The sequence below is a fragment of the Salmo salar genome, chromosome ssa12 (assembly GCF_905237065.1).
Source record: "Salmo salar chromosome ssa12, Ssal_v3.1, whole genome shotgun sequence".
Taxonomy (NCBI): domain Eukaryota; kingdom Metazoa; phylum Chordata; class Actinopteri; order Salmoniformes; family Salmonidae; genus Salmo; species Salmo salar.
In genome coordinates, this window is record NC_059453.1 from 33,575,844 (window position 1) to 33,599,778 (window position 23,935).

Genomic DNA, 23,935 nt, shown 5'->3' on the forward strand with positions numbered 1-23,935 from the left:
ACTCGTGTCCACACCTCCCCACTTCAACCCTCACAGCTCACACATCCTCTCTACCTCTCCTTCTATCTAGCCCTCTCTCTATCCCTTTCTCCCTCTCTTACTCTCCCCCTTTCTCACACTACCACCACTTTCTAACAACTGTCTCTTCAATCTGTCTGCCCCTCAATTTCTCTGCAAACCCTCTCTCTCGCTCTCTTTGTCTCCGCCTCTTTCGCATCGCTCTCTCCTCAAAAAAATTAAGATTCTACATCTGTAGTATTTAGGTTGCAGCAGAAATGTCCTACAGCGTTTTACCTCAAATCCCTCCGTCTATCCCAAATGGCACCCTATTCCCTTTGTAGTGCACTACTTTTGACCAGGGCCCATGGGGAAGAGAGTGAGGTCCCTCCATTGTTTCTGCAGATGGGGGATTTGCTTTGATCCAATACTCTGCCTTTGTGGACGGGCCATCCTCTAAGGCTCGCATGAATAAAAGGTCTCGGGGAGGTGTGTGCGCGTGCGGGCATGTGTGTGTGTGTTCTAGCAAGGAGAGAACACTGAGAACCTGGTCATGATCCCTTAGCTCACCAGCCATAGACAGACAGACTGATTCTCAGGCCGCTTTTGGGCCTCAAGATTACATTTTGAAGGTGAAGTCAAGCAAAGCAGACAGGATTCCGTTTGCAGCGTACAAGGGTTCCCTTTTCACGTTCGTAACGTGTAGGGGAACAGCATGACCTGTGAACACAACCCTGACAAATTACTTTTTCCTTTTCACCAGCTGTGACACACACACACGTGTGTCTAAGTCACAATTCTGTGGCTGCCACCGACAGACGACAGGAGTAGATGGGGACTGGCTGTTATTTTTGGCGTTGTTACATTACCCAGCATGCTTTGCTGCCATCACCCCACCGCTGTGTCACTGCAGTTTTTGAGGAGAGGAGAGGTGTGAAGGCGCTCTAGCCAAGCTTTTCTCATTACTCTCCCTTGCCTCTTCACACTGCAGCTGGGATGAGTTTTCTGCACCTTTAGACCAGCTAAGATTACTCACTCACACACACACACGTTCACAGACTCACCTCAAACTCCCTTCCAAAGACTGTGAAATGACGAATGGGATAGAATATCGGGACTGGGCTGGCGACTGGGTTCAGGAGAATTACAGAGAGAGTCATGGTTTGGTGAGTGAGTGTTGGGCTAGAGGCCTGAGCAAATGCAGCTTAAGGTTTATGGAGTTAGATAAATATCTGGATTCGTTTTACTCCCCCATCCTATGCTATCCTACAGTAAATTCCACTATACCCAGATGCTATGTTGCTGCCAAAAGTTCAGAGTTTCAATCTAAAAATAAATTGCAATGGATATCACTCTTCCTCCCACGACAGAGACTCTGGTCAAAAGTAGTGCACTACATAGGGGATAGGGTGCAATTTTGGATACGGTCAGGAAAACTGTTTTTCAATGACAACACATTATGTTTTTCTGTTAAGAAACTGTACTGTACCTGCAAGGCTGGCTATGCAACCAATGTCACCCCCTGCTGATGTAACGCACGCCCACTGACAAACACGCACTCCTAATGAGCGTTATGTTCCAATATAGGTGGGCAACGTTCTAATAGGGCTATCTAACTCCACGCGCGCTGTTAAGAAACTTAAAGAAAGAAAGAGAAAAACAAGGTAGAATTCGTGTTCAACTAGGAATGTAAACTGCTGTAAGATATACTGTGTCCGTAAAATGTATATAGTATGTATAAGCTGGATGTAGAATCCTAAGTGTTGCTGTTCATTAGTATACTCAAATTAGGGGAGGGATGGTAGGGTTAGGGGAAAATAATAAAGGAAAATATATTTTCAAAATTAATATACAGTTCCAGTCCAAAGTTTTAGAACACCTACTCATTTTTCTTTATTTGTTACTGTTTTCTACATTGTAGAATAATAGTGAAGACATCAAAACTATGAAATAACACATATGGAGTCATGTAGTAACCAAAAAAGTGTTAAACAAATTATATTTGAGATTCTTCAAAGTAGCCATCCTTTGCACACTCTTGACATTCTCCCAACCAGCTTCATGAGGTAGTCACCTGGAATGCATTTCATTTAACAGGTGTGCCTTGTTAAAACTTAATTTGTGAAATTTCTTTCCTTCTTATTGCATTTCAGCCAATCAGTTGTGTTGTGACAGGGTAGGGGTGGCATACAGAAGATAGCCCTATTTGGTATAAGACCAAGTCCATATTATGGCAAGAACATCTCAAATAAGCAAGGAGAAACAACAGTCCATCATTACTTTAAGACATGACCGTCAGTCAATCCGGAAAATGTCAAGAACTTTGAAAGTTTCTTCAAGTGCTATGATGAAACTGGCTCTCATGAGGACTGCCACAGGAAATGAAGACCCAGAGTTACCTCTGCTTTCAGAGGATAAGTTCATTAGCGTTACCAGCCTCAGAAATTGCAGCCCAAATAAATGCTTCACGGAGTTCAAGTAACAGACACATCTCAACATCAACTGTTCAGAGGAGACTGCGTGAATCAGGCCTTCATGGTCATATTGCGCTAAAGAAACCACTACTAAAGGACACCAATAAGAAGAAGAGACTTGCTTGGGCTAAGAAACCATTGCAATGGACATTAAACCGGTGGAAATCTGTCCTTTTGGTCTGATGAGTCCAAATTTGAGATTTTTGTTTCCAGCCATCGTGTCTTTGTGAGAAGCAGACTAGCTGAACGCCTCCAGGCTGTGTAAGGGCTATTTGAACAAGAAGGAGAGTGATGGAGTGCTGCATCAGATGCCCTGGCAATCACAATCACCCGGCAATCACAATCACCGCAGAGTGAACGAAAAGCAGCCAACAAGTGCTCAGCATATGAGGGAACTCCTTCAAGACTGTTGGAAAAGCATTCCAGCTGAAGCTGGTTTAGAGAATGCCAAAAGTGTGCAAAGCTGTCAAGGCAAAGGGAGGCTACTTTGAAGAATATAAAATATATTTAGAATTGTTAAAAAAAATTGGGGTTACTACATGATTCCATATGTGTTATTTCATCGTTTTTATGTCTTCACTATTATTCTACAATGTAGAAAATTGTAAAAATAAAGAAAATCATTTGGAATGAGTAGGTGTGTCCAAACCTTTGACTGGTACTGTATAAAAAAGTACACTGTTTTCCTTTTTTTTATAATATATAATACAGTTGAAGTCGGAACTTTACACTTTTACACACAACTTTAGGTTGGAGTCATTAAAACTCATTTTTCAACCACTCCACAAATTTCTTGTTAACAAACTATAGTTTTGGAAAGTCGATTAGGACATCTACTTTGAGCATGAAACAAGTCATTTTTCGAATAAATGTTTACAGAGAGATTATTTCACTTCTAATTCACTGTATCACAACTCCAGTGGGTCAGAGGTTTACATACACTAAGTTGACTGTGCCTTTAAACAACTTGGAAAATTCCAGAAAATTGTCATGGCTTTAGAAGCTTCTGATAGGCTAATTGACATAATTTGAGTCAATTGGAGGTGTACCTGTGGATGTATTTCAAGGCCTACCTTCAAACTCAGTGCCTCTTTGCTTGACATCATGGGAAAATCAAAAGAAATCAGCCAAGACCTCAGAAAAAAACTTCTGGTTCATTACATTTTACATTTTAGTCATTTAGCAGATGCTCTCATCCAGAGCGACTTACAGTAGTGAATACATTTCTTTTTTCTTTTTTTTTCGTACTGGTCCCCCATGGGAATCGAACCCACAACCCTGGCGTTGCAAACACCATGCTCTACCAACTGAGCCACACAGGAACAATTTCCAAACACCTGAAGGTACCACGTTCATCTGTACAAACAATAGTACGCAAGTAAAAACACTATGGGACCACACAGCCATCATACCGCTCAGGAAGGAGACTCGTTCTGTCTCCTAGAGATGAACGTACTTTGGCGCGAAAAGTTCAAATCAATCCCAGAACAACAGCAAAGGACCTTGTGAAGATGCTGGAGGAAACGGGTACAAAAGTATTTATATCCACTGTAAAACGAGTCTTATATCGACATAACCTGAAAGGCCGCTCAGCAAGAAAGAAGCCACTGCTCCAAAACCACCATAAAAAAGCCAGACTACGGTTTGCAACTGCACATGGGGACGAAGATCGTACTTTTTGGAGAAATGTCCTCTGGTCTGATGAAACAAAAATAGAACTGTTAGGCCATAATGACCATCGTTATGTTTGGAGGAAAAAGGGGGAGGCTTGCAAGCCGAAGAACACCATCCCAACCGTGAAGCATGGGGGTGGCAGCATCATGTTGTGGGGGTGCTTTACTGCAGGGAGGGACTGGTGCACTTCACAAAATAGATGGCATCATGAGCAAGGAAAATTATGTAGATATATTGAAGCAACATCTCAAGACATCAGTCAGGAAGTTAAAGCTTGGTCGCAAATGGGTCTTCCAACTGGACAATGACCCCAAGCATACATCCAAAGTTGTGGCAAAATGGCTTAAGGACAACAAATTCAAGTTATTGGAGTGGCCATCACAATGCCCTGACCTCAATCCCATAGAAAACTTGTGGGCAGAACTGAAAAGGTGTGTGCGAGCAAGGAGGCCTGCTAACCTGACTCGGTTACACCAGCTCTGTCAGGAGGAATGGGCCAATATTCACCTAACTTATTGTGGGAAGCTTGTGGAAGGCTACCCAAAATGTTTGACCCAAGTTAAACAATTTAAAGGCAATGCTACCAAATATTAATTGAGTAAATGTAAACTTCTGACCAACTGGGAATGTGATGAAAGAAATAAAAGCTGAAATAAATCATTCTCTCTACTATTGTTCTGACATTTCACATTCTTAAAATAAAGTGGTGATCCTAACTGACCTAAGACAGATAATTTTTACTAGGATTAAATGTCAGGAATTGTGAAAAACTGAGTTTTAATGTATTTAGCTAAGGTGTATGTAAACTTCTGACTTCAACTGTATATGCCGTTTAGCAGATGCTTTTATCCAAAACAACTTACAGTAGTACGTTCGCACATTTTCGCGCGGCAGGCCCCAGTGGGAATCCAACCCACAAAGAGTGCCTGTCATTATTGACATTTGCCATGATGTTGTTTGAGTGTGGTTTCTCCTTTAGTTTAACAAGGAAATAAGTTTGTTTGATGGTTTTTCAATGTCGAGTTGTTTTCTTCAAAGTGCGCCCCCACGTCGCCTCCTGCTGTGCGATTGTAAGTGACAACAATAACACATTACATCTAAGAGAGACAAATTCCTTTTTAGCAACCCCCATCTGTTTGGCTCCCTACTGACCCAGAAAAAAGAGAAAATAAGAGAGAGAGAATAAAAAGAGGAAGCGTAGAAAATTGCCCCCATATTGTCTCTCGACTACCCTCATTCCAATACTAACTTGCTGTGAGTCTGTTGTTATCCGTTCCACTCATCCTATTTCAATGCTCTCCATTAAACTCATAATGACTCATGTTCCCATTCCTCCCTTCTTCTTTTCCCAACCTCAGCCAATGAGCAAATAATAGAATATGGAATCTATTTAGTCTTTCTATGGCTATCTTTTCTACGGTCTGTCTACTCCAGCCGTTCTAACTGGCTCTCTCATCCTCCGCCTGCTGATGATCACATAGTGGCATTTAGATCTACAGAAACCTATCTCTATGGTCCTTCCCTGATTGACACAATAGTGACATTTCTATCTGTAGAATGTCCATTCTAACTCTAGGGCCTTTCCCTCCTTATCCCTCCCAGCTGATGACCAAACACCCGTCGAAGCGTCTGGGCTGCGGCTCCGAGGGAGAGAGGGACATCCGGGAGCACGCCTTCTTCAGACGCATCGACTGGGAACGTCTCCAGAACCGCGAGATCCAACCCCCCTTCAAGCCCAAAGGGGTGAGACACACACACACACACAAAACACACACACATCCATACACACAACCTATTTCTTCTTTAATGCAAAATTATTGAAATGGTGGCGCAATCGTAGCTTTGTAATCGTTGGTATGTTTGGCCCGTTGTCACACACAATGCACATTTACTCCACTGAGGAGTGTGTGGTTCGCTACTATCTGATGCGATCTCAGTTTCTCATTCAGATGAGTAACAACACCCACTCACTCACACACACACACACACACACACATTTATGTATACACATACACACGCGGGAACAAACGTGTACAATACACACACACACACCCACCAGTGAATGTCCGGCGGCCGTCTGTCACCATAGTAGAGTCCAGGCAGACTCCCACCTGGTCTGTTGTCAAATCAGATTGGCCTGCATCTGAATGGTGTCTGTTTGGCAACTCTCACAGGTTACAGTCCATTCCGGTCCAGCACCATTTGTTTAGCATGGCAAAACACCTATGACTATGACTATACTATACTATACTATACTATACTATATATATATATATATATATATATACTAGACTATGGTCCCTCAGTCGTCACACTGAACAAAAGACAACCTTTTCTAACGACAAAGCCTCGGCATGGGCTACAATACAATAATACTACTCATTTTATTCACATATACGCTACCGTTCAAAAGTTTGGGGTCACTTATAAATAAATGTCCTTGTTTTTGAAAGAAAAGGTAATTGTCCATTTAAAATAACATCAAATTGATCAGAAATACAGTGTAGACCTTGTTAATGTTGTAAATGACTATTGTAGCTGGAAATAGCTGATTTTTTTTATGGAATATCTACGTAGGCGTACAGAGGCTCATTATCAGCAACCATCACTCCTATGTTCCAATGGCACGTTGTGTTAGCTAATCCAAGTTTATAATTTTAAAAGGCTAATTGATCATTAGAAAACCCTTTTGCAATTATGTTAGTACAGCTGAAACTATTGTGCTGATTAAAGAAGCAATAAAAGCAATAAAACTGGTCTTCGTTAGACTAGTTGAGTATCTGGAGCATCAGCATTTGTAGGTTCGATTACAGGCTCAAAATGGCCAGAAACAAAGCACTTTCTTCTGAAACTCGTCAGTCTATTCTTGTTCTGAGAAATGAAGGCTATTCCATGCGAGAAATTGCCAAGAAACTGAAGATCTCGTAGAAAGCTGTGTACTACTCCCTTCACAGAACAGAGCAAACTGGCTCTAACCAGAATAGAAAGAGGAGTGGGAGGCCCCAGTGCACAATTGAGCAAGAGGACAAGTACATTAGTGTCTAGTTTGAGAAACTGATGCCTCGCAAGTCCTCAACTGGCATCTTCATTAAATAGTACCCGCAAATCACCAGTCTCAACGTCAACAGTGAAGAGGCGACTCCGGGATGCTTGCCTTCTAGGCAGAGTTGCAAAGAAAAAGCAATATCTCAGAATGGCCAATAAAAAGAAAAGGTTAAGATGGGCAAAATAACACAGACACTGGACAGAGGAACTCTGCCTAGGAGGCCAGCATCCCAGAGTCGCCTCTTCGCTGTTGACGTTGAGACTGGTGTTTTGCGGGAAATTTCTAAGTGACCCCAAACTGAACGGTAGTGTACAGTCGTGGCCAGAAGTTTTGAGAATGACACAAATATACATTTTCACAAAGTCTGCTACCTCAGTTTGTATGATGGCAATTTGCATATACTCCAGAATGTTGAGTGATCAGATGAATTGTAATTAATTGCAAAGTCCCTCTTTGCCATGCAAATGAACTGAATCCCCCAAAAACATTTCCACTGCATTTCAGCCCTGTCAGGGGAAAAGAACCAGCTGACATCATGTCAGTGATTCTCTCGTTAACACAGGTGTGAGTGTTGACGAGGACAAGGCTGGAGATCACTCTGTCATGCTGATTGAGTTTGAATAACAGACTGGAAGCTTCAAAAGGATGGTGGTGCTAGGAATCATTGTTCTTCCTCTGTCAACCATGGTAACCTGAAAGGAAACACATGCCGTCATCATTGCTTTGCACAAAAAGGGCTTCACAGGCAAGGATATTGCTGCCGTAAGATTGCACCTAAATCAAACATTTATCGGATCATCAAGAACTTCAAGGAGAGTGGTTCAATTGTTGTGAAGAAGGCTTCAGGGCGCCCAAGAAAGTCCAGCAAGCGCCAGGACCGTCTCCTGAAGTTGATTCAGCTGTGGGATCGGGGCACCACCAGTACAGAGCTTGCTCAGGAATGGCAGCAGGCAGGTGTGAGTACATCTGCACGCACAGTGAGGCAAAGACTTTTGGAGGATGGCGTGGTGTCAAGAAGGGCAGCAAAGAAGCCACTTCTCTCCAGGAAAAACATCAGGGACAGACTGATATTCTGCAAAAGGTACAGGGATTGGACTGCTGATGACTGGGGTAAAGTCATTTTCTCTGATGAATCTCCTTTCCGATTGTTTTGGGCATCCGGGAAAAAGCTTGTCCGGAGAAGACAAGGTGAGCGCTACCAGCAGTCCTGTGTCATGCCAACAGTAAAGCATCCAAAGACCATTCATGTGTGGGGTTCCTTCTCAGCCAAGGGAGTGGGCTTACTCACAATTTTGCCTAAGAACACAGCCATGAATAAAGAATGGTACCAACACATCCTCCGAGAGCAACTTCTCCCAACCATCCAGGAACAGTTTGGTGACGAACAATGCCTTTTCCAGCATGATGGAGCACCTTGCCATAAGGCAAAAGTGATAACTAAGTGGCTAGGGGAACAAAACATTGACATTTTGGGTCCATGGCCAGGAAACTCCCCAGACCTTAATCCCATTGAGAACTTGTGGTCAATCCTCAAGAGGCGGGTGGACAAACAAAAACCCACAAATTCTGACAAACTCCAAGCATTGATTATGCAAGAATGGGCTGCCATCAGTCAGGATGTGGCCCAGAAGTTAATTGACCGCATGCCAGGGCAGATTGCAGAGGTCTTGAAAAAGAAGAGTCAACACTGCATATATTGACTCTTTGCATCAACTTCATGTAATTGTCAATAAAAGCCTTTGACACTTATGAAATGCTTGTAATTATACTTCAGTATTCCATAGTAACATTTGACAAAAATATCTAAAGACACTGAAGCAGCAAACTTTGTGAAAATTAATATTTGTTTCATTCTCAATACTTTTGGCAATGACTGTATACATACAGTATGTGCTTAGATCTCCCAGCAATGAGAATATTCCCCAGAGACCAACATTCACAGTTGACTTTCAAATGTGTAGTTACAAAACAGTAGTTACATAGTGGAACAACCGAGTGTGTAATAACATCCGTAGTCACACATGTGGAATAACCTTCGGCAAGTTAATGTGTACTTACACATTCCTTGTTCCAGTTGTGTAATAACTGATTCCGCAACAGCCCTATTACCATGGAATGACATAGTAAAACCTATAACTACTATGTTAGCAGTTATTACCGTGTTAGTTACATCGTAATAGGGGCAACTTAATGTCAAGTGTTATCCAATCATCCCAACGGATGCAACTACACCAACTGTTGATACGTCCCAAATGGCACCCTATTCCTTACATGGTGCCCTATATAGGGAATAGGGTGCCATATGGGACGCCGCCTGTGTATTGCATGTGGAGGGTCCACATTTCAGCAGCAATGCAGCAGGCTAGTTGACTCATGACCAACCATCAAACCTTCTGTAGCTATCTGGCCTAGCTCTGGTCCAGGGTGTTACTTCAACCTCCTGATTCATTCCATTCATCCAGATGCAGTGGAAGAAGGCTCAGCCTCACATAACGCCCTGGACCAGAGCCAAACCATGATAGAATGCAGCTTCTCGTTGCCCCTCCTATCAACGCGGTCAAAACAACCCTGTAAGACATGTATAATGACTTAGACCGTCGCAATGGAAGGCGTTGGCAATGCATAATTAACAGAATGTCCATGCATTATGTATGTATGTCTTTAACATGAGCAGCCTCACTGTCATACGAAGTCAGGGAGTGTTTTTGAATCCCTGTTGTGTACGCACACGCACCCACACAGACAAACATACTTCATTATGAAAGTGAAGTATGCAAAAGGGATGAAGTCAGTCGGTGTGCACGTTCAGGTGTGTGTGTGTCTTCATTGTCTATCTTCCTTTTAAATATGCATCACACTTATGTTTCAAGCCCCAAGGTCTCCAGTGCTTCTCACAAGGTGAATACTGGCCTCCCACTGTGCCTGTAGTCTCGCGCCGAATTCAATTTGTGTGTTGTGTGTGGACTCCAGTATGAGTATGTAGGTAGAGTTGTGTGGACTCCAGTATGAGTATGTAGGTAGAGGTGTGTGTTGGTGTGTAGACTCCAGTATGAGTATGTAGGTAGAGGTGTGTGTTGGTGTGTGGACTCCAGTATGAGTATGTAGGTAGAGGTGTGTGTTGGTGTGTGGACTCCAGTATGAGTATGTAGGTAGAGGTGTGTGTTGGTGTGTAGACTCCAGTATGAGTATGTAGGTAGAGGTGTGTGTTGGTGTGTGGACTCCAGTATGAGTATGTAGGTAGAGGTGTGTAGACTCCAGTATGAGTATGTAGGTAGAGGTGTGTGTTGGTGTGTGGACTCCAGTATGAGTATGTAGGTAGAGGTGTGTGGACTCCAGTATGAGTATGTAGGTAGAGGTGTGTGGACTCCAGTATGAGTATGTAGGTAGAGGTGTGTGGACTCCAGTATGAGTATGTAGATAGAGGTGTGTGTTGGTGTGTAGACTCCAGTATGAGTATGTAGGTAGAGGTGTGTGTTGGTGTGTGGACTCCAGTATGAGTATGTAGGTAGAGGTGTGTAGACTCCAGTATGAGTATGTAGGTAGAGGTGTGTGTTGGTGTGTGGACTCCAGTATGAGTATGTAGGTAGAGGTGTGTGGACTCCAGTATGAGTATGTAGGCAGAGGTGTGTGGACTCCAGTATGAGTATGTAGGTAGAGGTGTGTGTTGGTCTGTGGACTCCAGTATGAGTATGTAGGTAGAGGTGTGTGTTGGTGTGTGGACTCCAGTATGAGTATGTAGATAGAGGTGTGTGTTGGTGTGTGGACTCCAGTATGAGTATGTAGGTAGAGGTGTGTGTTGGTGTGTAGACTCCAGTATGAGTATGTAGGTAGAGGTGTGTGTTGGTGTGTGGACTCCAGTATGAGTATGTAGGTAGAGGTGTGTAGACTCCAGTATGAGTATGTAGGTAGAGGTGTGTGTTGGTGTGTGGACTCCAGTATGAGTATGTAGGTAGAGGTGTGTGGACTCCAGTATGAGTATGTAGGTAGAGGTGTGTGGACTCCAGTATGAGTATGTAGGTAGAGGTGTGTGTTGGTGTGTAGACTCCAGTATGAGTATGTAGGTAGAGGTGTGTGTTGGTGTGTGGACTCCAGTATGAGTATGTAGGTAGAGGTGTGTGTTGGTGTGTGGACTCCAGTATGAGTATGTAGGTAGAGGTGTGTGTTGGTGTGTAGACTCCAGTATGAGTATGTAGGTAGAGGTGTGTGTTGGTGTGTGGACTCCAGTATGAGTATGTAGGTAGAGGTGTGTAGACTCCAGTATGAGTATGTAGGTAGAGGTGTGTGTTGGTGTGTGGACTCCAGTATGAGTATGTAGGTAGAGGTGTGTGGACTCCAGTATGAGTATGTAGGTAGAGGTGTGTGGACTCCAGTATGAGTATGTAGGTAGAGGTGTGTGGACTCCAGTATGAGTATGTAGATAGAGGTGTGTGTTGGTGTGTAGACTCCAGTATGAGTATGTAGGTAGAGGTGTGTGTTGGTGTGTGGACTCCAGTATGAGTATGTAGGTAGAGGTGTGTAGACTCCAGTATGAGTATGTAGGTAGAGGTGTGTGTTGGTGTGTGGACTCCAGTATGAGTATGTAGGTAGAGGTGTGTGGACTCCAGTATGAGTATGTAGGCAGAGGTGTGTGGACTCCAGTATGAGTATGTAGGTAGAGGTGTGTGTTGGTCTGTGGACTCCAGTATGAGTATGTAGGTAGAGGTGTGTGTTGGTGTGTGGACTCCAGTATGAGTATGTAGATAGAGGTGTGTGTTGGTGTGTGGACTCCAGTATGAGTATGTAGGTAGAGGTGTGTGTTGGTGTGTAGACTCCAGTATGAGTATGTAGGTAGAGGTGTGTGTTGGTGTGTGGACTCCAGTATGAGTATGTAGGTAGAGGTGTGTAGACTCCAGTATGAGTATGTAGGTAGAGGTGTGTGTTGGTGTGTGGACTCCAGTATGAGTATGTAGGTAGAGGTGTGTGGACTCCAGTATGAGTATGTAGGTAGAGGTGTGTGGACTCCAGTATGAGTATGTAGATAGAGGTGTGTGTTGGTGTGTGGACTCCAGTATGAGTATGTAGATAGAGGTGTGTGTTGGTGTGTGGACTCCAGTATGAGTATGTAGATAGAGGTGTGTGTTGGTGTGTGGACTCCAGTATGAGTATGTAGGTAGAGGTGTGTGGACTCCAGTATGAGTATGTAGGTAGAGGTGTGTGTTGGTGTGTGGACTCCAGTATGAGTATGTAGGTAGAGGTGTGTGGACTCCAGTATGAGTATGTAGGTAGAGGTGTGTGTTGGTGTGTGGACTCCAGTATGAGTATGTAGGTAGAGGTGTGTGGACTCCAGTATGAGTATGTAGGTAGAGGTGTGTGTTGGTGTGTGGACTCCAGTATGAGTATGTAGGTAGAGGTGTGTGGACTCCAGTATGAGTATGTAGGTAGAGGTGTGTGGACTCCAGTATGAGCATGTAGGTAGAGGTGTGTAGACTCCAGTATGAGTATGTAAGTAGAGGTGTGTGTTGGTGTGTGGACTCCAGTATGAGTATGTAGGTAGAGGTGTGTGGACTCCAGTATGAGTATGTAGGTAGAGGTGTGTGGACTCCAGTATGAGTATGTAGGTAGAGGTGTGTGTTGATGTGTGGACTCCAGTATGAGTATGTAGGTAGAGGTGTGTGGACTCCAGTATGAGTATGTAGGTAGAGGTGTGTGGACTCCAGTATGAGTATGTAGGTAGAGGTGTGTGTTGGTGTGTGGACTCCAGTATGAGTATGTAGGTAGAGGTGTGTGTTGGTGTGTGGACTCCAGTATGAGTATGTAGGTAGAGGTGTGTGTTGGTGTGTAGACTCCAGTATGAGTATGTAGGTAGAGGTGTGTGTTGGTGTGTGGACTCCAGTATGAGTATGTAGGTAGAGGTGTGTGGACTCCAGTATGAGTATGTAGGTAGAGGTGTGTGGACTCCAGTATGAGTATGTAGGTAGAGGTGTGTGTTGGTGTGTGGACTCCAGTATGAGTATGTAGATAGAGGTGTGTGTTGGTGTGTGGACTCCAGTATGAGTATGTAGATAGAGGTGTGTGGACTCCAGTATGAGTATGTAGGTAGAGGTGTGTGGACTCCAGTATGAGTATGTAGGTAGAGGTGTGTGGACTCCAGTATGAGTATGTAGGTAGAGGTGTGTGTTGGTGTGTGGACTCCAGTATGAGTATGTAGGTAGAGGTGTGTGTTGGTGTGTGGACTCCAGTATGAGTATGTAGGTAGAGGTGTGTGTTGGTGTGTAGACTCCAGTATGAGTATGTAGGTAGAGGTGTGTGGACTCCAGTATGAGTATGTAGGTAGAGGTGTGTGGACTCCTGTATGAGTATGTAGGTAGAGGTGTGTGGACTCCAGTATGAGTATGTAGGTAGAGGTGTGTGTTGATGTGTGGACTCCAGTATGAGTATGTAGGTAGAGGTGTGTGGACTCCAGTATGAGTATGTAGGTAGAGGTGTGTGGACTCCAGTATGAGTATGTAGGTAGAGGTGTGTAGACTCCAGTATGAGTATGTAAGTAGAGGTGTGTGTTGGTGTGTGGACTCCAGTATGAGTATGTAGGTAGAGGTGTGTGGACTCCAGTATGAGTATGTAGGTAGAGGTGTGTGGACTCCAGTATGAGTATGTAGGTAGAGGTGTGTGGACTCCAGTATGAGTATGTAGGTAGAGGTGTGTGTTGATGTGTGGACTCCAGTATGAGTATGTAGGTAGAGGTGTGTGGACTCCAGTATGAGTATGTAGGTAGAGGTGTGTGGACTCCAGTATGAGTATGTAGGTAGAGGTGTGTGTTGGTGTGTGGACTCCAGTATGAGTATGTAGGTAGAGGTGTGTGTTGGTGTGTGGACTCCAGTATGAGTATGTAGGTAGAGGTGTGTGTTGGTGTGTAGACTCCAGTATGAGTATGTAGGTAGAGGTGTGTGTTGGTGTGTGGACTCCAGTATGAGTATGTAGGTAGAGGTGTGTAGACTCCAGTATGAGTATGTAGGTAGAGGTGTGTGTAGACTCCAGTATGAGTATGTTGGTAGAGGTGTGTGGACTCCAGTATGAGTATGTAGATAGAGGTGTGTGTTGGTGTGTGGACTCCAGTATGAGTATGTAGATAGAGGTGTGTGTTGGTGTGTGGACTCCAGTATGAGTATGTAGGTAGAGGTGTGTGGACTCCAGTATGAGTATGTAGGTAGAGGTGTGTGGACTCCAGTATGAGTATGTAGGTAGAGGTGTGTGTTGGTGTGTGGACTCCAGTATGAGTATGTAGGTAGAGGTGTGTGTTGGTGTGTAGACTCCAGTATGAGTATGTAGGTAGAGGTGTGTGGACTCCAGTATGAGTATGTAGGTAGAGGTGTGTGGACTCCAGTATGAGTATGTAGGTAGAGGTGTGTGGACTCCAGTATGAGTATGTAGGTAGAGGTGTGTGTTGATGTGTGGACTCCAGTATGAGTATGTAGGTAGAGGTGTGTGGACTCCAGTATGAGTATGTAGATAGAGGTGTGTGGACTCCAGTATGAGTATGTAGGTAGAGGTGTGTGGACTCCAGTATGAGTATGTAGGTAGAGGTGTGTAGACTCCAGTATGAATATGTAGGTAGAGGTGTGTGTTGGTGTGTGGACTCCAGTATGAGTATGTAGGTAGAGGTGTGTGGACTCCAGTATGAGTATGTAGGTAGAGGTGTGTGGACTCCAGTATGAGTATGTAGGTAGAGGTGTGTGGACTCCAGTATGAGTATGTAGGTAGAGGTGTGTGTTGATGTGTGGACTCCAGTATGAGTATGTAGGTAGAGGTGTGTGGACTCTAGTATGAGTATGTAGGTAGAGGTGTGTGGACTCCAGTATGAGTATGAAGGTAGAGGTGTGTGTTGGTGTGTGGACTCCAGTATGAGTATGTAGGTAGAGGTGTGTTTTGGTGTGTGGACTCCAGTATGAGTATGTAGGTAGAGGTGTGTGTTGGTGTGTGGATTCCAGTATGAGTATGTAGGTAGAGGTGTGTGGACTCCAGTATGAGTATGTAGGTATAGGTGTGTGGACTCCAGTATGAGTATGTAGGTAGATGTGTGTGGACTCCAGTATGAGTATGTAGGTAGAGGTGTGTGGACTCCAGTATGAGTATGTAGGTAGAGGTGTGTGTTGGTGTGTGGACTCCAGTATGAGTATGTAGGTAGAGGTGTGTGTTGGTGTGTGGACTCCAGTATGAGTATGTAGGTAGAGGTGTGTGTTGGTGTGTGGACTCCAGTATGAGTATGTAGGTAGAGGTGTGTGTTGGTGTGTAGACTCCAGTATGAGTATGTAGGTAGAGGTGTGTGTTGGTGTGTGGACTCCAGTATGAGTATGTAGGTAGAGGTGTGTAGACTCCAGTATGAGTATGTAGGTAGAGGTGTGTGTTGGTGTGTGGACTCCAGTATGAGTATGTAGGTAGAGGTGTGTGGACTCCAGTATGAGTATGTAGATAGAGGTGTGTGTTGGTGTGTGGACTCCAGTATGAGTATGTAGATAGAGGTGTGTGTTGGTGTGTGGACTCCAGTATGAGTATGTAGGTAGAGGTGTGTGGACTCCAGTATGAGTATGTAGGTAGAGGTGTGTGTTGGTGTGTGGACTCCAGTATGAGTATGTAGGTAGAGGTGTGTGTTGGTGTGTAGACTCCAGTATGAGTATGTAGGTAGAGGTGTGTGGACTCCAGTATGAGTATGTAGGTAGAGGTGTGTGGACTCCAGTATGAGTATGTAGGTAGAGGTGTGTGGACTCCAGTATGAGTATGTAGGTAGAGGTGTGTGTTGATGTGTGGACTCCAGTATGAGTATGTAGGTAGAGGTGTGTGGACTCCAGTATGAGTATGTAGATAGAGGTGTGTGGACTCCAGTATGAGTATGTAGGTAGAGGTGTGTGGACTCCAGTATGAGTATGTAGGTAGAGGTGTGTAGACTCCAGTATGAGTATGTAGGTAGAGGTGTGTGTTGGTGTGTGGACTCCAGTATGAGTATGTAGGTAGAGGTGTGTGGACTCCAGTATGAGTATGTAGGTAGAGGTGTGTGGACTCCAGTATGAGTATGTAGGTAGAGGTGTGTGGACTCCAGTATGAGTATGTAGGTAGAGGTGTGTGTTGATGTGTGGACTCCAGTATGAGTATGTAGGTAGAGGTGTGTGGACTCCAGTATGAGTATGTAGGTAGAGGTGTGTGGACTCCAGTATGAGTATGTAGGTAGAGGTGTGTGTTGGTGTGTGGACTCCAGTATGAGTATGTAGGTAGAGGTGTGTTTTGGTGTGTGGACTCCAGTATGAGTATGTAGGTAGAGGTGTGTGTTGGTGTGTGGACTCCAGTATGAGTATGTAGGTAGAGGTGTGTGTTGGTGTGTAGACTCCAGTATGAGTATGTAGGTAGAGGTGTGTGGACTCCAGTATGAGTATGTAGGTAGAGGTGTGTGGACTCCAGTATGAGTATGTAGGTAGAGGTGTGTGGACTCCAGTATGAGTATGTAGGTAGAGGTGTGTGTTGATGTGTGGACTCCAGTATGAGTATGTAGGTAGAGGTGTGTGGACTCCAGTATGAGTATGTAGATAGAGGTGTGTGGACTCCAGTATGAGTATGTAGGTAGAGGTGTGTGGACTCCAGTATGAGTATGTAGGTAGAGGTGTGTGGACTCCAGTATGAGTATGTAGGTAGAGGTGTGTGTTGGTGTGTGGACTCCAGTATGAGTATGTAGGTAGAGGTGTGTGTTGGTGTGTGGACTCCAGTATGAGTATGTAGGTAGAGGTGTGTGTTGGTGTGTGGACTCCAGTATGAGTATGTAGGTAGAGGTGTGTGTTGGTGTGTGGACTCCAGTATGAGTATGTAGGTAGAGGTGTGTGGACTCCAGTATGAGTATGTAGATAGAGGTGTGTGTTGGTGTGTGGACTCCAGTATGAGTATGTAGATAGAGGTGTGTGTTGGTGTGTGGACTCCAGTATGAGTATGTAGGTAGAGGTGTGTGGACTCCAGTATGAGTATGTAGGTAGAGGTGTGTGTTGGTGTGTGGACTCCAGTATGAGTATGTAGGTAGAGGTGTGTGTTGGTGTGTAGACTCCAGTATGAGTATGTAGGTAGAGGTGTGTGGACTCCAGTATGAGTATGTAGGTAGAGGTGTGTGGACTCCAGTATGAGTATGTAGGTAGAGGTGTGTGGACTCCAGTATGAGTATGTAGGTAGAGGTGTGTGTTGATGTGTGGACTCCAGTATGAGTATGTAGGTAGAGGTGTGTGGACTCCAGTATGAGTATGTAGATAGAGGTGTGTGGACTCCAGTATGAGTATGTAGGTAGAGGTGTGTGGACTCCAGTATGAGTATGTAGGTAGAGGTGTGTGAGACTCCAGTATGAGTATGTAGGTAGAGGTGTGTGTTGGTGTGTGGACTCCAGTATGAGTATGTAGGTAGAGGTGTGTGGACTCCAGTATGAGTATGTAGGTAGAGGTGTGTGGACTCCAGTATGAGTATGTAGGTAGAGGTGTGTGGACTCCAGTATGAGTATGTAGGTAGAGGTGTGTGTTGATGTGTGGACTCCAGTATGAGTATGTAGGTAGAGGTGTGTGGACTCCAGTATGAGTATGTAGGTAGAGGTGTGTGGACTCCAGTATGAGTATGTAGGTAGAGGTGTGTGTTGGTGTGTGGACTCCAGTATGAGTATGTAGGTAGAGGTGTGTTTTGGTGTGTGGACTCCAGTATGAGTATGTAGGTAGAGGTGTGTGTTGGTGTGTGGACTCCAGTATGAGTATGTAGGTAGAGGTGTGTGTTGGTGTGTAGACTCCAGTATGAGTATGTAGGTAGAGGTGTGTGGACTCCAGTATGAGTATGTAGGTAGAGGTGTGTGGACTCCAGTATGAGTATGTAGGTAGAGGTGTGTGGACTCCAGTATGAGTATGTAGGTAGAGGTGTGTGTTGATGTGTGGACTCCAGTATGAGTATGTAGGTAGAGGTGTGTGGACTCCAGTATGAGTATGTAGATAGAGGTGTGTGGACTCCAGTATGAGTATGTAGGTAGAGGTGTGTGGACTCCAGTATGAGTATGTAGGTAGAGGTGTGTGGACTCCAGTATGAGTATGTAGGTAGAGGTGTGTGTTGGTGTGTGGACTCCAGTATGAGTATGTAGGTAGAGGTGTGTGTTGGTGTGTGGACTCCAGTATGAGTATGTAGGTAGAGGTGTGTGGACTCCAGTATGAGTATGTAGGTATAGGTGTGTGGACTCCAGTATGAGTATGTAGATAGAGGTGTGTGTTGGTGTGTGGACTCCAGTATGAGTATGTAGGTAGAGGTGTGTGGACTCCAGTATGAGTATGTAGGTAGAGGTGTGTGTTGGTGTGTGGACTCCAGTATGAGTATGTAGGTAGAGGTGTGTGTTGGTGTGTAGACTCCAGTATGAGTATGTAGGTAGAGGTGTGTGGACTCCAGTATGAGTATGTAGGTAGAGGTGTGTGGACTCCAGTATGAGTATGTAGGTAGAGGTGTGTGGACTCCAGTATGAGTATGTAGGTAGAGGTGTGTGTTGATGTGTGGACTCCAGTATGAGTATGTAGGTAGAGGTGTGTGGACTCCAGTATGAGTATGTAGATAGAGGTGTGTGGACTCCAGTATGAGTATGTAGGTAGAGGTGTGTGTTGGTGTGTGGACTCCAGTATGAGTATGTAGGTAGAGGTGTGTGTTGGTGTGTAGACTCCAGTATGAGTATGTAGGTAGAGGTGTGTGTTGGTGTGTGGACTCCAGTATGAGTATGTAGGTAGAGGTGTGTGGACTCCAGTATGAGTATGTAGGTAGAGGTGTGTGTTGGTGTGTGGACTCCAGTATGAGTATGTAGGTAGAGGTGTGTGGACTCCAGTATGAGTATGTAGATAGAGGTGTGTGTTGGTGTGTGGACTCCAGTATGAGTATGTAGATAGAGGTGTGTGTTGGTGTGTGGACTCCAGTATGAGTATGTAGGTAGAGGTGTGTGGACTCCAGTATGAGTATGTAGGTAGAGGTGTGTGTTGGTGTGTGGACTCCAGTATGAGTATGTAGGTAGAGGTGTGTGTTGGTGTGTAGACTCCAGTATGAGTATGTAGGTAGAGGTGTGTGGACTCCAGTATGAGTATGTAGGTAGAGGTGTGTGGACTCCAGTATGAGTATGTAGGTAGAGGTGTGTGGACTCCAGTATGAGTATGTAGGTAGAGGTGTGTGTTGATGTGTGGACTCCAGTATGAGTATGTAGGTAGAGGTGTGTGGACTCCAGTATGAGTATGTAGATAGAGGTGTGTGGACTCCAGTATGAGTATGTAGGTAGAGGTGTGTGGACTCCAGTATGAGTATGTAGGTAGAGGTGTGTAGACTCCAGTATGAGTATGTAGGTAGAGGTGTGTGTTGGTGTGTGGACTCCAGTATGAGTATGTAGGTAGAGGTGTGTGGACTCCAGTATGAGTATGTAGGTAGAGGTGTGTGGACTCCAGTATGAGTATGTAGGTAGAGGTGTGTGGACTCCAGTATGAGTATGTAGGTAGAGGTGTGTGTTGATGTGTGGACTCCAGTATGAGTATGTAGGTAGAGGTGTGTGGACTCTAGTATGAGTATGTAGGTAGAGGTGTGTGGACTCCAGTATGAGTATGAAGGTAGAGGTGTGTGTTGGTGTGTGGACTCCAGTATGAGTATGTAGGTAGAGGTGTGTTTTGGTGTGTGGACTCCAGTATGAGTATGTAGGTAGAGGTGTGTGTTGGTGTGTGGACTCCAGTATGAGTATGTAGGTAGAGGTGTGTGTTGGTGTGTAGACTCCAGTATGAGTATGTAGGTAGAGGTGTGTGGACTCCAGTATGAGTATGTAGGTAGAGGTGTGTGGACTCCAGTATGAGTATGTAGGTAGAGGTGTGTGGACTCCAGTATGAGTATGTAGGTAGAGGTGTGTGTTGATGTGTGGACTCCAGTATGAGTATGTAGGTAGAGGTGTGTGGACTCCAGTATGAGTATGTAGATAGAGGTGTGTGGACTCCAGTATGAGTATGTAGGTAGAGGTGTGTGGACTCCAGTATGAGTATGTAGGTAGAGGTGTGTGGACTCCAGTATGAGTATGTAGGTAGAGGTGTGTGTTGGTGTGTGGACTCCAGTATGAGTATGTAGGTAGAGGTGTGTGTTGGTGTGTGGACTCCAGTATGAGTATGTAGGTAGAGGTGTGTGGACTCCAGTATGAGTATGTAGGTATAGGTGTGTGGACTCCAGTATGAGTATGTAGATAGAGGTGTGTGTTGGTGTGTGGACTCCAGTATGAGTATGTAGGTAGAGGTGTGTGGACTCCAGTATGAGTATGTAGGTAGAGGTGTGTGTTGGTGTGTGGACTCCAGTATGAGTATGTAGGTAGAGGTGTGTGTTGGTGTGTGGACTCCAGTATGAGTATGTAGGTAGAGGTGTGTGGACTCCAGTATGAGTATGTAGGTAGAGGTGTGTGGACTCCAGTATGAGTATGTAGGTAGAGGTGTGTGGACTCCAGTATGAGTATGTAGGTAGAGGTGTGTGTTGGTGTGTGGACTCCAGTATGAGTATGTAGGTAGAGGTGTGTGGACTCCAGTATGAGTATGTAGATAGAGGTGTGTGGACTCCAGTATGAGTATGTAGGTAGAGGTGTGTGGACTCCAGTATGAGTATGTAGGTAGAGGTGTGTGGACTCCAGTATGAGTATGTAGGTAGAGGTGTGTGTTGGTGTGTGGACTCCAGTATGAGTATGTAGGTAGAGGTGTGTGGACTCCAGTATGAGTATGTAGGTAGAGGTGTGTGGACTCCAGTATGAGTATGTAGGTAGAGGTGTGTGGACTCCAGTATGAGTATGTAGGTAGAGGTGTGTGTTGTGTGTGGACTCCAGTATGAGTATGTAGGTAGAGGTGTGTGTAGACTCCAGTATGAGTATGTAGGTAGAGGTGTGTGGACTCCAGTATGAGTATGTAGGTAGAGGTGTGTGTTGGTGTGTGGACTCCAGTATGAGTATGTAGGTAGAGGTGTGTGTTGGTGTGTGGACTCCAGTATGAGTATGTAGGTAGAGGTGTGTGGACTCCAGTATGAGTATGTAGGTAGAGGTGTGTGGACTCCAGTATGAGTATGTAGGTAGAGGTGTGTGGACTCCAGTATGAGTATGTAGGTAGAGGTGTGTGTTGGTGTGTGGACTCCAGTATGAGTATGTAGGTAGAGGTGTGTGGACTCCAGTATGAGTATGTAGATAGAGGTGTGTGGACTCCAGTATGAGTATGTAGGTAGAGGTGTGTGGACTCCAGTATGAGTATGTAGGTAGAGGTGTGTGGACTCCAGTATGAGTATGTAGGTAGAGGTGTGTGTTGGTGTGTGGACTCCAGTATGAGTATGTAGGTAGAGGTGTGTGGACTCCAGTATGAGTATGTAGGTAGAGGTGTGTGGACTCCAGTATGAGTATGTAGGTAGAGGTGTGTGGACTCCAGTATGAGTATGTAGGTAGAGGTGTGTGGACTCCAGTATGAGTATGTAGGTAGAGGGTGTGTTGATGTGTGGACTCCAGTATGAGTATGTAGGTAGAGGTGTGTGTTGGTGTGTGGACTCCAGTATGAGTATGTAGGTAGAGGTGTGTGTTGGTGTGTGGACTCCAGTATGAGTATGTAGGTAGAGGTGTGTGTTGGTGTGTGGATTCCAGTATGAGTATGTAGGTAGAGGTGTGTGGACTCCAGTATGAGTATGTAGGTATAGGTGTGTGGACTCCAGTATGAGTATGTAGGTAGAGGTGTGTGGACTCCAGTATGAGTATGTAGGTAGAGGTGTGTGGACTCCAGTATGAGTATGTAGGTAGAGGTGTGTGTTGGTGTGTGGACTCCAGTATGAGTATGTAGGTAGAGGTGTGTGTTGGTGTGTGGACTCCAGTATGAGTATGTAGGTAGAGGTGTGTGGACTCCAGTATGAGTATGTAGGTAGAGGTGTGTGGACTCCAGTATGAGTATGTAGGTAGAGGTGTGTGGACTCCAGTATGAGTATGTAGGTAGAGGTGTGTGGACTCCAGTATGAGTATGTAGGTAGAGGTGTGTGTTGGTGTGTGGACTCCAGTATGAGTATGTAGGTAGAGGTGTGTGTTGGTGTGTGGACTCCAGTATGAGTATGTAGGTAGAGGTGTGTGGACTCCAGTATGAGTATGTAGGTAGAGGTGTGTGGACTCCAGTATGAGTATGTAGGTAGAGGTGTGTGGACTCCAGTATGAGTATGTAGGTAGAGGTGTGTGGACTCCAGTATGAGTATGTAGGTAGAGGTGTGTGGACTCCAGTATGAGTATGTAGGTAGAGGTGTGTGTTGGTGTGTGGACTCCAGTATGAGTATGTAGGTAGAGGTGTGTGTTGGTGTGTGGACTCCAGTATGAGTATGTAGGTAGAGGTGTGTGGACTCCAGTATGAGTATGTAGGTAGAGGTGTGTGGACTCCAGTATGAGTATGTAGGTAGAGGTGTGTGGACTCCAGTATGAGTATGTAGGTAGAGGTGTGTGTTGGTGTGTGGACTCCAGTATGAGTATGTAGGTAGAGGTGTGTGGACTCCAGTATGAGTATGTAGATAGAGGTGTGTGGACTCCAGTATGAGTATGTAGGTAGAGGTGTGTGGACTCCAGTATGAGTATGTAGGTAGAGGTGTGTAGACTCCAGTATGAGTATGTAGGTAGAGGTGTGTGTTGGTGTGTGGACTCCAGTATGAGTATGTAGGTAGAGGTGTGTGGACTCCAGTATGAGTATGTAGGTAGAGGTGTGTGGACTCCAGTATGAGTATGTAGGTAGAGGTGTGTGGACTCCAGTATGAGTATGTAGGTAGAGGTGTGTGGACTCCAGTATGAGTATGTAGGTAGAGGTGTGTGTTGGTGTGTGGACTCCAGTATGAGTATGTAGGTAGAGGTGTGTTTTGGTGTGTGGACTCCAGTATGAGTATGTAGGTAGAGGTGTGTGTTGGTGTGTGGACTCCAGTATGAGTATGTAGGTAGAGGTGTGTGGACTCCAGTATGAGTATGTAGGTATAGGTGTGTGGACTCCAGTATGAGTATGTAGGTAGAGGTGTGTGGACTCCAGTATGAGTATGTAGGTAGAGGTGTGTAGACTCCAGTATGAGTATGTAGGTAGAGGTGTGTGTTGGTGTGTGGACTCCAGTATGAGTATGTAGGTAGAGGTGTGTGTTGGTGTGTGGACTCCAGTATGAGTATGTAGGTAGAGGTGTGTGGACTCCAGTATGAGTATGTAGGTAGAGGTGTGTGTTGATGTGTGGACTCCAGTATGAGTATGTAGGTAGAGGTGTGTGGACTCCAGTATGAGTATGTAGGTAGAGGTGTGTGGACTCCAGTATGAGTATGTAGGTAGAGGTGTGTGTTGGTGTGTGGACTCCAGTATGAGTATGTAGGTAGAGGTGTGTGTTGGTGTGTGGACTCCAGTATGAGTATGTAGGTAGAGGTGTGTGGACTCCAGTATGAGTATGTAGGTAGAGGTGTGTGGACTCCAGTATGAGTATGTAGGTAGAGGTGTGTGGACTCCAGTATGAGTATGTAGGTAGAGGTGTGTGTTGATGTGTGGACTCCAGTATGAGTATGTAGGTAGAGGTGTGTGGACTCCAGTATGAGTATGTAGATAGAGGTGTGTGGACTCCAGTATGAGTATGTAGGTAGAGGTGTGTGGACTCCAGTATGAGTATGTAGGTAGAGGTGTGTAGACTCCAGTATGAGTATGTAGGTAGAGGTGTGTGTTGGTGTGTGGACTCCAGTATGAGTATGTAGGTAGAGGTGTGT

General features: G+C 45.0%; 1 protein-coding gene across 2 annotated transcripts in view; it reads left to right on the forward strand.

Moving 5' to 3' along the window:
• The window catches only part of LOC106564882 (protein kinase C alpha type), a 266,895-nt gene that overhangs the window by 210,829 nt on the left and 32,131 nt on the right, over positions 1-23,935 (forward strand). For both annotated transcript variants that reach the window (XM_014131369.2, XM_014131371.2), the window contains one exon: positions 5,748-5,888. In XM_014131369.2, coding sequence (XP_013986844.1) covers positions 5,748-5,888 — 141 coding nt within the window. The remainder of the gene's footprint in view (positions 1-5,747; positions 5,889-23,935) is intronic.